The sequence below is a fragment of the Penicillium diatomitis genome (assembly GCF_028827545.1).
Source record: "Penicillium diatomitis strain IBT 30728 chromosome Unknown utg000004l_segment0_segment0, whole genome shotgun sequence".
Taxonomy (NCBI): domain Eukaryota; kingdom Fungi; phylum Ascomycota; class Eurotiomycetes; order Eurotiales; family Aspergillaceae; genus Penicillium; species Penicillium diatomitis.
The window spans coordinates 1,740,681-1,755,854 of record NW_026623176.1 but is presented as its reverse complement, the minus strand read 5'-3'; the positions used below and the strand labels follow the sequence as shown (position 1 = coordinate 1,755,854).

The 15,174-nt window shown below is 49.5% G+C and overlaps 5 protein-coding genes across 5 annotated transcripts; 1 reads left to right on the top strand and 4 right to left on the bottom strand.

Annotated features, from left to right (window-relative positions):
* Positions 1 to 76: 76 nt before the first annotated feature.
* On the top strand, positions 77 to 1,459 carry N7539_003894 (uncharacterized protein; the record flags this gene model as incomplete). The annotated part of the gene is made up of 4 exons (XM_056933496.1): positions 77 to 143; positions 244 to 515; positions 577 to 871; positions 951 to 1,459. 4 exons carry the CDS (start codon positions 77 to 79, stop codon positions 1,457 to 1,459), a joined length of 1,143 nt encoding a protein of 380 aa, XP_056791037.1.
* Positions 1,460 to 2,024: 565 nt separating this feature from the next.
* N7539_003893 (uncharacterized protein) lies at positions 2,025 to 2,315 on the bottom strand (the record flags this gene model as incomplete). Its single annotated transcript, XM_056933495.1, has 1 exon — positions 2,025 to 2,315. One exon carries the CDS (start codon positions 2,313 to 2,315, stop codon positions 2,025 to 2,027), a length of 291 nt encoding a protein of 96 aa, XP_056791036.1.
* A 1,201-nt stretch (positions 2,316 to 3,516) lies between these two features.
* N7539_003892 (phosducin family protein) lies at positions 3,517 to 4,535 on the bottom strand (the record flags this gene model as incomplete). The annotated part of the gene is made up of 3 exons (XM_056933494.1): positions 3,517 to 3,532; positions 3,607 to 3,836; positions 3,921 to 4,535. The coding sequence occupies 3 exons, from the start codon at positions 4,533 to 4,535 to the stop codon at positions 3,517 to 3,519; spliced, it is 861 nt and encodes a 286-aa protein (XP_056791035.1).
* A 1,249-nt stretch (positions 4,536 to 5,784) lies between these two features.
* N7539_003891 (uncharacterized protein) lies at positions 5,785 to 6,048 on the bottom strand (the record flags this gene model as incomplete). The annotated part of the gene is made up of 1 exon (XM_056933493.1): positions 5,785 to 6,048. One exon carries the CDS (start codon positions 6,046 to 6,048, stop codon positions 5,785 to 5,787), a length of 264 nt encoding a protein of 87 aa, XP_056791034.1.
* Positions 6,049 to 9,808: 3,760 nt separating this feature from the next.
* On the bottom strand, positions 9,809 to 11,253 carry N7539_003890 (WD40 repeat domain-containing protein; the record flags this gene model as incomplete). Its single annotated transcript, XM_056933492.1, has 5 exons — positions 9,809 to 9,829; positions 9,898 to 10,017; positions 10,084 to 10,173; positions 10,272 to 10,984; positions 11,136 to 11,253. The coding sequence occupies 5 exons, from the start codon at positions 11,251 to 11,253 to the stop codon at positions 9,809 to 9,811; spliced, it is 1,062 nt and encodes a 353-aa protein (XP_056791033.1).
* Positions 11,254 to 15,174: the final 3,921 nt, after the last annotated feature.

Below are 15,174 nucleotides of genomic sequence, written 5' to 3'. Positions count from 1 at the left end.
CAGGAACATCCATGACGTGACGGACCTTCCTGTCACTGTTGATACTTTCTTTCCACATCAACCAACGTATCCCACAATGGCTCCGGCCGACAGCGAATGTGTCTGTGAAATCACTTCCCACTGGGAGGATATCCTTGAGTGGTGTAAGTCTCTTTGCTTTCTTGAAATCCTGCTTCACCTAACATCTGCACTGTCCCCCGTTTTCAAGTTTATGCTTCTATATTCACACAATGGTGAACACAGGTTCCATGCTGCCGCCAAACGCCGCGGCCTCCGCCTCTTCTTCCGGTACTCGGGCCCGACAAATTGCGTCAGCTCCAGGCACGCCGTTGGCACGGTCTCGAGCACTCTCAATCGCACGGGAGACTGTTATCACCACGGTCACGCAATCCGGTGCCTTCTCAGAGACCGTGAGGTCCCAACTCAGAGCCATATACGATCCCAAACGGCCATGCTGGGTTTGTCAAGCGACGAACGCAGACTGCGCCCATGTCTTTGCGAAAGATGACGACCAGGTATACCATTCCTTTTTGTTGTTTGTTTAATAAGCTCAACGACGTTAACGTGTTTTTACAGGTATATCTGTGGGCAAAGATAGGCCTAATCCCCTATGGGGCAAACCTCAAGGCAAACGAAAATGCGATTTCCCTTTGCAGAAACTGTCACTATCGTTTCGACCATACCTCACATCCAGGACTTGTCTTCTTCCCTGCTGACCTGGAATTCTTCATCAAATTCGAGAAGGCCGACCAAGCTCGCCGTAAAGAAGCGGCACAGACTGGTGTATCCACCGGCCGTCGCACTCCATCAGCAGCGGAATATAAAAATGACCAGATGGAACAAGGCTTGGTTGGCCCACACTCGATTGGGGGTTCTATATCGCACTGTTATGTTGGAACCGTTTCTTTGCTCGGGACTGGACAGACACATTGGCAGGGCTATTATTGAAGCCCGCACGGAGGTCAGGGAATGGCATGGCGAGCCAATGTATACGCTCCGCCGCGCGTTCCAGCTACTGGGAAATATCCAGAACAAGGTTCTAACCCCTCAAATCAAAGGACAGCTGCAAGAGCTGATGGATCTGTACACCAGCGATCCGATTGAGGACTGTGACGACCCGGATTTTGATTTCGAATTGAAGCACTCCAATCGGTACGACAGGGGCACCAAACGTCCACATCCCGGGCCTAATGATACAGAGAATGCCGAATCTCCTGTTAATGCCTGTGAAAACTTGGATGAGGATAACGGCCCCCGAGACCCGCAGCGAGGCCCAGAGGGAAGGCCAGCGAAAAGACTCAAGCGTGGCTGTCGCTCAGTTGACGAGGCCTTTTCGGCGGAGCACCGTCAAATGATCCTGACACCTCATCGAACATTATCACGCCGATGGCAATTAGGACCCCTGTGCACCGCCGAGGATGCCATTCGTATCCACGCCCGATTGACGGCACCCATTTGAGACAATGGACAAACGGAGGGAGTGTCTCGCTCAAATCTATACGTTGCTTTCTCGTGGATACGGGGCCATTTGGGCTGTATTATTATCTAGTATTGCTAGGTCACTTTCACTGTCCTGCGCTTCTGTTTCATGTACTATTGCGATGATATTGTAGACCCGTTGGCCATCTCGCTTCATGCTCTACTCTGAAAGATGTACATGGTGAAGGATTCTTGAATTTCGTAAAGGGTGGCAACAGATCCACTTGGCATGACTCAAAAACTGAGTTATGGCAACTGAGATGTGAGTTGAGCGATTTCCTGTTCAACCGACATGAGTTTGGTCATGAGATTTTCTCGGGCCTCACGTCGCTCTCGAAGTTTTTCGCTCCACACCATCCTGTCGTAAAGGAACATAGTCCATAGGCGCTTGATCGCGGAAACTGCATCGATGTCCCTGACCACCCCCAATGACAATTGGCACAATCGAGAAGTCTCCCAGGGACAACAACGCAAGAAAAAAAAAAGCCCAGACGCCGCTGGCAGTGATTGCAAGCATGCTCAGGTACAACCTGTAAACCAGTCGCCTATGCCAACAGTGCTTCGACATTCTCGCTCCTCCATCCGAGTACTCGATAGAACGCCAGGCCATCGTAGGAAGATCGGGCACGCAAAACAGGCTCCCGGTACAGCTCATTTTCGCGTAGTGCGTCTAGTGTGGTTAAATTGTTCTGACGAGTTCGGTGGCCTCTCATCCAAGGATTTGCCGGTGCGGCGTGGGCCCAGAAATCTGGCTCTTCTTCATCAGCCGTCTCCTCCCCGTCTCGCTTGCTAAGGGACCGGGGTGTATTGGCAGGGTCGTAATAAGTTGAATTCATCACTGACGAGATGTGAGCCTCTTCCTTGATACTCTTCTACACTCTTTAGGCGTTACGTACTGTTGGCTGGTAGTAGTAGTAGTAGTAGTAGTAGTAGTAGTAGTAGTAGTAGTAGTAGTAGTAGTAGTAGTAGTAGATGAGAGTAAACTAAAGGATATCAAAGTAGATGAGAGTGGATGAGGCAGATGGGTCTCGCAGATGTAAAGAAGAGACCAAATAGGATTGGTAGTTGCGAAGGCAAATCACCATGACCCTCTCTTTCGCAATAAACACTACTCAGCTTTCTATCCTCAAAGACATCACATCCATCTCCATCTTCTTCTCCATCACCAGAATTCCGGGTCCTCACTTATTGAAGGTGACACCAAGTTCGGGGAGCCGATGCCGATCCCCGAGTCACATGCCTCGACCGCTGACAGGATAGATTTTCCCCCAAGACTTATTCCTTCACCTTCCACAGTCAACGAGGGCCGCAGCACTAGTCTTCAAAACAAGAGAGGAGGAATGTAGCCAAGTGGATTGTTTGGTAAAGGAGGAGCGAATAAGGGCGGCAGCAGAAAATCTCGACCTAGGCAGGATTGTGTAGGCCGCACTGCCTTGACCAGATGACTCCCCAACTCTGCACTGTGTACTGTGTAGTAACAGTGTAAGATTCGGACACTCTTATCTATATGAGCTCGAGTGCTGGACTGGGGACAGTCGATGGTGAAACTAGTAGAATCAGTATGGGTCATATGGGATCTCTTGGTCGCATAGAAAAATGTGATATGACAGTCCAGTATACCGGTACGATAGATGAGAGCCGCTGGTACACATTTGAGCCAGTGGGCAAAAGATCAAGAACGAAGAGGATATCAAACGACAGAAGAGACAGCAAAAAAGATCCACCCATAAAGCCCAGTAGCATGATGGCACGTTTCCACAGCGCCAAGGAGACAACAATCGCGCTCAATCGCTATTTCAAACGAGATGTCTCAAAACAACAGAACAGAGAGATGAGAAGGGGCAGACCGAGATCAAGAGGCCGGAGACATTCTAGTCCCCATGCAAAATGTTACAGAATGAGGTATATTCAGATGCGCAAGTGCCAAAATGAGGGCGCCGATGACCAACAAGAGGAAAAAAAAAGCCGAAACACCACATGCTATGCAGAGGAAATGATGGAGCGTTCTGAATGAAGAAGAGGATGTCTCAATTTCGATCAGAGAACTCGATGCCTGTAGAAGAATGACGTATTAGTGTTTGAGTCATGACCCGACTGAATCGAGGGGGAAGAAAAATGTATACGCACAATTTCAACAGATCCTCCAGACTGTCCGCACTGCAGCTGCGACCTCGGGGAATGTTGTGAATGATGTCGGTAATGGTGGTAAAAACATCCCCACCGCGGTAGGCCAACAGAGCGGGAGCGCGGATGTGGTTCATCTCGGCAATTTCATGGTGTAACTTGACGAAGCGAGTGGACGTTTGTCGTCGAGCAATGGTCACGAGACATTCTTCGACAATGGCGCTTTGATCAGACTATAGCCAGGTCGTGTTAGCACATCCGTCTTTCAGACAACCTGATCGAATCCGATCTCAAGTAGGTGGAAACATGGTACGTACGTAAGGGTCGTAGATGCAGACCACCACCACCGTATCTGGGGTGACCTGCTCGACGGCGTCCAGATACCCCGCGGCGTCGACCGTCTCGACCGAGCCAAACCGACGGCCTCGTGGGGATTGGCGGCGGGTGTTGCGGTTCTGCAACTCCTGCATCCGAGAGGCGCGCCACTTGTTCATAAACTGCTCCTCGTCCCCATCGCTCTCCGACGAGCCCTCGGGGGCGGAGGAGGAGTCATTTCGAGACGCCTTGTTCAGTCCAAAGGCGGAGCCATTGGGATCGAAGCCCGCGGCACTCAGCAGGGTCCTGCGAAAGGACTTCTTCTTGGCCCGCTCAAAGGCTTGTGCGTCGGCAATGACACCCTTGGGACCGGTGTTGGCTTCAAAGACGGTGTTGGGGACGTGGTAGTTGCTGCGGGAAGACACCATGTTGCTCGATAGATCTTCGTCCTCGTCGGAGGAGTCGATGAGTCGACGTTGGCGGATCTGACGGGGTGGAGAGGAGAGAGAGTCGTTATCGTCCGAGAAGTGGGGAGACTCGGCGCGATCTTCTGGGTGGGAGGAATGTTGAGCGCGGTTGTTTTGAACCAATTGGTCGAATTCTTCTTGAGCTGACATAGTGGAAGAGAAAAGAAAAAGAGAAGGAAAAAAGAAGAAGATCGTTCGAGAAGGGGGGGGAACCAGTGGAGTGTTTAAGGATGGCCGGAGGGATGGGTATGCGGAGACGCCGAGGATGGAGATGGCACGGTGTTTGAGGATCGAGGGGGGAATCTTGGGCTCAAAGAGGTGCACGGGGACGGGGCGAGATGGGGCAATGGCAGAAGAGGAAATTGAGGATTGAGGCACGAAGAAAGAAAAAAAGGAAGTAGTCGTCTGGACAGGAGAGCCAGATGCGCAGCCGTGAAAGTGGAGAGAGAGAGAGAGAGAGAGAGAGAGAGAGAGAAAGAAGCCACAAGGTGAATCCTCCCAAAGAAACAGAGGGGCTCCACCACGGGATTTTCGGGGGTTCGGGGGCTCGGGTGTGTTTCGGAAGTGCAACGTGGTGTACCAGTCCCCACAGAGTCGAGTCAGAGTCACTCCCGTGACCAGAGATCATAGTGTGGCCGCCTACCAACCCCCCCCCTAAGAGACCTCTGAGGTACCTGCAGACTACGGCCGTGTGCCAAGTTCCAAAAACAGGACGTGTGCAGACTGCAGACTGCAGACTCGGGGCGGAAATTCCCACGTGATGCTAATCGGTGAGGATCGACCAAGTCAGCCTGTTTCAGATGTCTGAAACAGGGCATCCTGGGGCTGATCTTCTTTTTTTTGCGCTTTTTCATACTTTTGAGTTTCGACGTGTTGACGCTCGGTGCTTTTTTTTTTCTCTGGGTCTCTCTGTGTTTTGGAATACTGCATACTGCATAGTGCATACACCGCATCAGTGCATACTCATCGTGTATAGTGCATACTGCAAAGTGCACCATGGCTTCATTGGACCGCAAGGCTTTTTCTTCCTCCTCGTGAGACCAGTCCAAATCTGTTTGAAGCGACAGTAATGGGCCCGACTATTTATAGACTGCAGCAGAGCATGAAGGTGGTGTCCAGGAGAGAATGTTGGGATCGGTTTCAACGTGCCGCTGTCGGGGCATAATCCAGAGCTTCAAGGGCCTGATCAGGGATCGGTTAAAGAACAGGCAGTCATGCTCATGCACTCATTTCCTCCATGTCCCATTCAAACAAAGAACAGGCCGCCACTCAGCATCGTCCAAACTCGACAGCTAAAGATAGGACCTGACCCAGGGTGGACTCGGCGGAGAAGCTCAAGAAGGAAGAGATCGTCAACAAGAACAGTCAAGAGCAAGTGATCGTACCTACTAGGTACTACCTAGTAGTAGTAGTAGTAGTAGTAGTAGTAGTAGTAGTAGTAGTAGTAGTAGTAGTAGTAGTAGTAGTAGTAGTAGTAGTGGATATCACCGGGGAAGAGAAAAGGGACCCCCCAAAAGAAAAGGGTCATTTTCACGTGAGTCTCCGGTGCGATGACGATGCTGATGATGGTCCGGACTGCGGAGCGTGTTGGATGAACCTTGATCGAATCTAGATGATCGGAACCCCCGATGGGTCGAAGCAAACAAGGATTGGGATATTCCATCGATGCCGATTCACACGACTGTGCAGTGTGCAGTGTGCACAAGTACGTATTCACTGACCTTAATTGGCAGTGCTGTGTCTACTGTCTAGAGGATGCTGAAAGTATTGAGTAGCAGTAGTACGAGTAATACCTGTCGTGCCGTTAAGCAGTGAGTACTGACTAGTAGTACTACTACTCAGTACTACTGAGTCAGTAGTAGGCTAGTAGCAGGCACCTTTATCGGCTGGAGGCTAAGCCCCTGATGATTGACGAGGCTAATCTAGTAGCTAATAGCTATACTGACGCACTCTAATCTAGAAATCATAGATTCCAACTGGATTCAAGAGCTATAGTATATGTGGGTAGTGGGCACTGGGTAGTGGGTAGTGGGTACTGTCGTGGTGCAGGTATTCGCTCTTTGTCTCCTCTAGACTCACCGTAGTGGTAGCTAATATCTAACTCAGTTGTAACCCCCACCACTTTACCTCACAACGAGTGAACATTCCGGGGTCTAGCCTGATGCCGTATCGGGACTTCCTCAATTGAGTCACTTGAGGACGGTAGCGACTCCAGCGAGAGTATGACTACGCCGTCGTGTGATTCCAGTCAGCTGACCTTGAAATCTCGACCACCTCACGAGGCTACCAACCCTGTCTCTCTGATATGTTATAATGCTCCCTTCCAAACAAGACACTCTTCACCTGTTGCTTCACAAGTTCTCACACTGACCCATTCAATTTCTGAGACCGTCCACGTCCACATGTCAGGGTGGCTGCGCCTAATCCGTCGGTCAAGATCGAGTCAAGATCCGTCGCCTTTGACCCCAAACAAGAAAAAACCCCCCTTTCTCCACTTTCCTCGGCCTCAGACACTGGGGTCCGGGATGGAATCACTCCGAGTTGTCGTCAATTGCTTGTTGATAGTTGAACAGTTCCACATGAGTCTGGAAAATCCAAGGCATCTTTGATTGGGGACCAACTTTGCTGCTATCGCACATGTCATCGATAAATTGTCCTTGCTGTGGCACTGTAGTGTCACTGTCCAGCCCCTCTAGTAGACATGCGTCATCCAAGTCAAAGTCAAACATTCAACTTTGCATCAAACACGGAGGTGAGTCCCCCTACAGCGATCAGTCCATCTACGAATATGACCTCCTGGTGTGATTCAAACTGGTTCCAACCAAGTTCCAACCCTCACCACCTGCAACCCTAAACCCATGAACATTCCGGGTCCCCCGTCATCCGGGTACACCTCGGTGCTATGGCCATATTCCTAAAACACGTTCCCAACACCGAAGGATCGACACCAAGTTAAATGAGAAAACAAACTTGGACCCCCTCAAATTAACCTTTGGACTTGAATTCTCCACGCAGCCCCAGAAACTCCATGGGGCCTTTCACGCGAACCAATGTTTCCTGTTTAGACTTTTCACCGGTGGGTTTGATCGACACGCGTTGCGGGATCGTTTGTATCAACATAAAGTTTGCGGACTACTCGTCTTGAACTTGTAGGGCGTGCTACCGAGCGAGCACAGCCTCTCGTTGACTGATCGCGTGATGAACGTTGCCCCTGAAAGAATGTTTCCTCCGTGATGGACCTATTATCATATCAAATGATTTGGCCGAGGCTACAAGGACATTGCGAACACTCGGACAATCCAGCCCGCTCCCCTACCTTTCTGACAAGATGGCTGCTCAAGAGTATGGGATCCTGCTTCATCCCCAGACCTCTGTCATCCTTTCCCCCTCAAACATGACACAATGTATCACTGCCATGTCCCAGTGCTCTGAACAATCAAGGGTTCTAGGTGGTGGGTAGTTGGTACTGAAGCGAGACCCCATAAACAGCTCTATTGACTGACCAATTCTGAGAACTTACACCAGTTCTCAATCAATTACCTCACCCGCTTTGCCCTCGCAATCAGTACCTGACCCATGAGGAACGGGAGGCAGCACGGTCACAACCCGAAGGCAACCAGTGACTGACCAAGAGGCAGATAGTGACACGCTTTCGACGACCATACCACTATGTGGCGAGCGCAAGCTTCCCAAGACCAGCGGATGATCAGGCCGTCCGAGGTAGAAATGGCCTTCTCGTGTGCATGAATGTCCAGGTTTACTGCCGATGAGCCTTGTTCCACGATACAGGTTCAGAAAGAGTTTGTTGGTCGTATAGTGCCATTCGGGTACGTCGGAATCACAATGAGCAATGTAGGCCTTCACGGGGCGTGATCTTGCACCCGTGCTGTAAAGGCGCGTCGAGTCATTAAATGCATGAAGGGAGCCTTTGACTGTTCGAAGACGACGACCGACATGGCGTTCAACTGCTTACTGATGCACTTGTCCTGTCCGGCGGCCATACTCATGACTCATGCCCCAGAACCATCAGACGAGCCGGAGAATACATGCGATCTAGAACATAAACCCGCTGGCACGACGGTGGCTCCCTTAAAAAAAAGACGAATACAATGGATCCGGGAACATACCCGGTGTGTCGAGATGAAAGTGCAGAAAGTGCTTCTGATTTGCGCGACTTTCTGGTCCTCGATTGGGCTCACCTGCTGGCTACAGAGTCACACGCGGAGCCCCGAGCCCCGAGCCCCGAGCCCTGTCACCCTACGAATCAGCCTCGTCTAAACAGCCTCGTATTAGCAGAGTCAGTTGCCCTAGGTAAGACTTTAGGTTGTACTCGTCCAGGGATTTGTAAACTTTTGAAACCTCAGCCATCTCACCAATGCTCATCGGAGAGTTTCATCGGAGAGTTTGAAATGCATGTAAAGGACGCGGAAAGCTGATGTAGCAAATTTAAAATCAGGAGTATCAAATTAAGAAACTCCGCAGGAGACATATCATGGAAGACGCACTAAATACAAACAAAGAAACTCTCTTGGGCTCGGATCGACAAATTTAGCAGCGGGGTGGACAAAGTCTCGACAAGGGAATTGGAAGCAAAAGGTTGATAGGCGGACACATATCAAAAGCAAGGGGTTCGTGAATGAAACTTTCGAGAGGGGAAAAAGGATTCGAACAAGGAAATTCGACGCGGAAACGCAGGCAGTAGTTTCAGACACAAGGCGAGATCACGTCCATATTTCACCGAACCGATTCTTGTCCGTCCCTCCACTGAGATGGTAGATACCGGGAACCGATGCGGGAGAAACAAACAAGAAAACCTGACAAAGGGGTAGTTGAACGAGACTGAAAGAATAATAAGGCGGCGTTGAAGTATTCAAGACTGGAAATGGGAAATAAAAGTGGTAAAGTCAACATGGGGGAGAAGAGAAGAGAAGCGGCTGAAAATGAAACGTCATCGCCGACTAGAGTAAGAGGGAGAGAAATGAAAAAAGATCAAGGGACCTGTGAAGCCGTAGGGGTCATTTGGGCCGGATCGTGACAGCAAGTGTCACACTTGGGAGGCCTCGCCACTGCTCAAGTCGAATTGTCAAACGTTCGGTAAAGATCAATGCAGATCAATAAAGCGGCAGAAGTTCTTGTCATGATTGAACGTCGCTGTCGTCGCTTTCATAGGTTATCCAGGCAGGACGTTCACCAGCCTCGCGTGACATGGCATTGTTTTCAGTTCGGATGAAATGGATCGAAGTCTGCGCCGTGATTATCCAGAGACCAATTCAGGTTCAAAGGTGGTTGTGTATTATCGTACAGTGGCGAGATTCACCGAGACAGGTGGAGAGATTTCAAAGACGTAAAAAAATATAAAAAAAAATTGTGGACAGAGCGAATGGTCGCGGTGGGTATCTGGTCTGTTGTTCAGTCGCGGAAGACTACCACGCCCAAACCTTGAGCTAGATGATCGGAAAGTTGTATCAGTAATTTGAAAACTTCCATCAAGTTGTTTGGGAGAAAACTTTACCAGGGAATCCCAGGATCCAGTGCACAGGCTGATACCGTCGTTGCTGACACCCAGGCAGCTGACCCGGTTCTCATGGCCGCTGAGCGAGCCCACCTTATCGCCTCGAAGGACATCCCAAACCTAGGAATTCAGTCAGCCATTCGCACGTTTCCATTGGTGTCAGCTCCAGGAAACAATCAGCCATACCTTGCATTCGAAGTCATCATAACCAGCAAACAATAACCGACCGGACACGGAGAATGCGACCGAGGTGATGCCGCACAGAACTTGGTCGCTCTGATTACGCCAACTTAGTTAGCTCCATTCAAACTATACGCGATTCACACGGAGCCCCAAACACATCCGAGAGGCGAGAGAGTAGTAGGTGGTCTTACCTGGTAGCTGTTAAGCTCACGATCGGCACGAATGTCGAACAGACGGCAAGTGGTGTCGTCGGAACCGGTACCAAAGGCATTGCCATCCGGGAAGAATTGAATGGCGTTGATATCGGACTCGTGTCCAGCGAAAGTTTGGACAGCCTTGCCTGTCCGAATGTCCCAAAGCTTAGCGAATGCGTCGCATGCACCAGAGACGAAAATGTTCTGGTTCGTGGGGTTGATGCTGATGGACATGACATCACCCAGGTGATCGGCAAATTCAGTGACTTTGGTGCCCGACTCGATGTCCCATAGCATACAGGTCATATCTCCCGAGGAAGTGATGATTCGGCGGTCGTTGATGAAACGGCAGCAGGACAGATAGCCAGAGTGACCGGACAGCTCGCGAGCAACACGAGTAGGGCCTTCACGCGATGATAGGTTGTAGATAGAGCAGATGTTGTCAAGACCACCACAGGCGACATAGTTCCCGCTGGGCGCGTAGGCGCAAGTCATGACCCATGAGGAGCGTAAAGGGATGGCGTGCACCTTGTTCGTAGTGTAGGCGTCCCAGATGATCAACTTGCCATCTTGAGAAGCTGACACAAGATGGCGGCGGTCGGTCGACCAGTGCATAGCGTAAATCTTGGCGAGATGACCCTTCAGCGTCCGGCGAGGCTTCATGCCAATTCGAGGAAGGGTATCGGTCTGGCCCTGCGCAACCTGGCGAACTGTATAGAGGAGGTCAGCCAACAATATCCCATTTCATTCGCCATTGATCATCGATCCGTCGCCTTTCCCTGAGAGTCGTTCGTCGCAGCGGAAATCGCTCGGAAAGAGCGTCCGGAATCGAGTGGGCAGAGGTGGTCAGGGAGATCGTACGAGAGGTATCGGCCAATTCGTCTTTCCGACGTCTGATCCGATCTTTCAAGCCCTCAGCTTCGCGCCTGGCCGCAGTAATCTTGGCCTGCATCTGTTCGCCCGTCATGTCGGCTGCCATTTTGCCGAACAATTACCCCAAAGAACCGTGGTGGTGGAATGCAGGGGAGCGAGGAAAACAACGTTCCAGGGGGGGGGGGAGGGCGGAGGAGGTGTGGAGGAAGGTTGGCGGTTGGGTGAGAGAATCGGAAAGGGACCCAAGGGAAAGAGGACCAGGAGACGGAGGAGGAGGGGGGGGAGCGAGTTAGGACGAGGGGGCTGAAAGTGGAGCGAGAAGCGCAGGAAAGGGACTGGTGGAAGTGTCTTTGACGAAGGCCTTCAGGCACGGGAGTCTCATAAATCACGTCTGGTCTGAGTGCAATGGAAAAAGACAATGGGCTAGTTTGGTAAGCAGCCGATATCTGCAAGAAGAATGCCACCTAATGAGAAAATTACGCCTGGAAGAGACAGGGAGAGAGCATCAATTGGCGCCGGCACTCGAATTCTGGAAAATTGGCTTAAGGGGGAGGAGAAAACGAGCTAGTCCTGCTGCTCGCGCACTTTGTCCGATGAAACCGTAATTCAGCCCGGTAATACAGTATGCATCAGAAGTGTCACACAGATTCACAGAGGGGCCTCACATACAGTCGTGGATGGATACAACACATTTACGTAAGGTTGGAGTCTCGTACTGTTGAATATCCCACGAAAGCTCAGGCTCAGGTCACTTCGTTACATAAAGTACACATGTATGTATCCAGTATTGTATGTAACTCCCACTGTATGCCTCTCAAGGCTCTCAGGCTCTCACAGTCTGCTCTGGACTCTGGACCTATGGGCCACTGGTCTACTAACATCTTGAGGGTAATATAATGAATGCTAGGTAAGTACACAGTACACAATACTTCTGCTGATTGAAACTCTCTTATGAGGATCGAGACGGTATCACTTTAAAATTGGAGCGTCGAATATATGACTGGAACGCCTTTCCAAAGTAATTTGAGTGTTCAGTGTTGAATGTTAAGTGTGTTCTGGATGCGAGATCTGAAGAGCGCCACTGTAGCCGTGTGGCGTGTACTCGTGTAGTCCTCCGCTCGATGAGTAATTGTAAATATGGAGTCATCTTGGAGGATGATGGATAAATGATAATTGAGTAATGGCATATTATACTTGTAGAGTGCGTATCTTATGAAATATGTTTCTTAATCATACACGTTTACCCAGGATCGCAAAATCCCAGATACTGCGTCAGTGAGAACTTAAGACTTGCGTATAATGTATACAAGAACGGCAGGTTTTGGGTATTTTTTTCAGGGGGAACAATCGACAACAATAATAATATCGGTTGGGTCCACTTCTATTCCAAACAAGTGTACTGTGGGGTGGACCACCGACTGGGGAGAGGGAACTTCGGTACTGCTGTAGAAGTGTAGATTAGTTAAATGACAAGTGTACTTCAGTGGTGGTGGCCCATGACGACGACATAGGAAATTGCTTGAATTTCGATAGATCCATAGAATATACAGCAGAAGGAACTCGTGATTTATTGAATGCCTTCGATCATTTTGTTTATACTTGATCTCGACCATCCTTCAGTTTTAGTGACGAGGCCGGTTGAAACGAGTTAGCCCGTAGTCAAATGAGCCGGGACCCCTAAAGCTACTGGTATCATGTATGTGACTATGTATACCCGGGTATTTCATCGTCAATAGCGGTCTGTTCAGTGTTCAGTATTCATACTTAAGAGTGCGACTAGAGCGATCCACCAGACTCTCCAACGTTAGAGCCTGTGTCCCGTCCATTATTCAGTAGTATTTTGGGACCTAACCATGCTGGACCCTGTCAACGCTTAAGGCTTGACAGCCCGTGGCTGGGCTCCCCGTGCTTCCTATACAACACATGCTTAGCACTTGACAGTTGCAGCGTCTGTCAAAATGAGCGGGCGCTCCAAGTTATTTGCTCCTCATACATATTGCATATACTGGTAAGCGAACATGAGCACCTATGACTTTATCTTCTGGTAGCAATTCAGACCACGTAATTGGCTCTAGGACAAACTTATTGTGCGTTGATGTGTTTGTGCAGCCCGCTCCAAGAAGAAGAAAAAGAAGACAAGGAGAAACAAATTTCTTCTGGAAGCTCTGAAGGTGTCACTAATCACTTATGTCCTGAAGTGGACTGACTGAATTCTGGTCCATGAAAGTGTAATCAAAGAGGGCTGAGCGACCTGAATCCCGGGGCAGCGGATCGCCGTCGGTGGTAGCGCCTATGCGGGACACAAGTTTGGTGTAAACAATGGTAGGATTACCTATGACGGACACGGACTATTGAAATTATACATCCCTCTATTGCAATAAAGCCTGGTGTACGAGTCCAATAGGTCGATCTTGATCGGAGTATATACCGTAACTGGTGAGAGCTAACCTACTGTCAGCGGAAAGCCCGTTCACTTCCAATGTGCATTCAACGAAACTGTCCACTACCAGGTAGAATGGAATTATCCAAACCGAGTGCAACGTTATACCCAATGTAAGATGACATGGCCTGTAGAGCCACAAGCTTCATTACCTAGCAGGCAACACCTGGTTTTCAGTACCACGCAGAATGTGTTAGCTATGCCCGAAGTAAGGATCTTCCTTCCCGTCGGATCCCGGCTCGGCGCTCAAACTTAATAAGTGTCTGGGACAGTAGTTAAAGGATAGTCGACATACAACGTATTAATACAATAAAGCTCGAACCCTGGACAAATGTCTCTTTGGTGTACACGAGTATTCCATGGAGTATATAGTGTGTACTGGATATAATGTTTGTAGTCAGCATGTATATACTATCCATGTAGTGGACCACAGGACACAGTGGACAGTGCCACTGGGCACTGAGCAATGAGTCACTAATCATGTATTTTCAGCCGGCAACCTCTCCTACTGATGGCGCCTCCAATAACTCTGATATTCTACCTACCTTCAGCCAGCTCTTCTTTGATCGAAAAATCTCGGTGACTGAGGTATGTCCCTCAATAGTGCTGCATAAGCGTGTAGAGCGTAGATAATGCTGGCAGGTCTTTGTGGACAATGGACACTGGGCATGATTTGGACTCTTAAGCTCTCGATATATGCGTTGACAGCTTTAGATCGCCGCCTTGGAGCAGCGCACGGGGGCCAATCCCTGTCTCTGGTCTTAGGCAGCTTGTGCTGTGTCATAGGCCTATAGGCAAATGTGAGGTATCGGAAGCTTCGACTACCACAATCATAATGGCGTCTACAATACCAACGGTCATACTAAGAGGTGGATTGATCAAGGCTCGAGTCAAAATATACTCATCGTCGATTGTGAGTTGCCTTGTCCAGTTTACCTGGATGATGCGGGAGTTTGATCCCTCCAGACAGCTGTGTGCCAGTGTTATGCTGTGCAACTCAACGTTCTTATTTGACCAAATTCAGGTAAGAATCTGGACTGTCAGATGCTTATGCGTGTCGGCCTAACACAGGCCCGTCTTGAAAAAGTGTTCCATCTTATAATCTTACAGTATATACGATACACAAATACAGTATCCCGTATGTATCTATCATACTGTACTGTATCAGTGTTCGGGCCCCAATCTCATCTCCGACCATTAAATTTTTGCGAACCCAGGGACTCACTGGACTGGCTATCGATTCTCCACGCAAGAACTTAGAATTAATTTGGTTATCAAGTTTAATTTTGTGCGCGGTGAGATTTCAAACACTTCATTTGAACAGTCAATAGTATGGATCCCAAAAACAAACCTTTCTGAAGAGTCAATGGTTGTAGTCTTGCTTTCGTACCTCTAATTGCATCAGAATTTAGTAACGACCCCTCGATATCTTTATAAGGGCGCTTCACATTGACGGTCGTCTTGATCCGTATACCTACGACTCACAAGAGAAGAGCGAACACCGCCTGGTTTGGATCAAACTCGTTTCACGACTACTATTTACGCCACAGCCCCGACACACTGGAAATTAGGTGCTGTTTATTTATT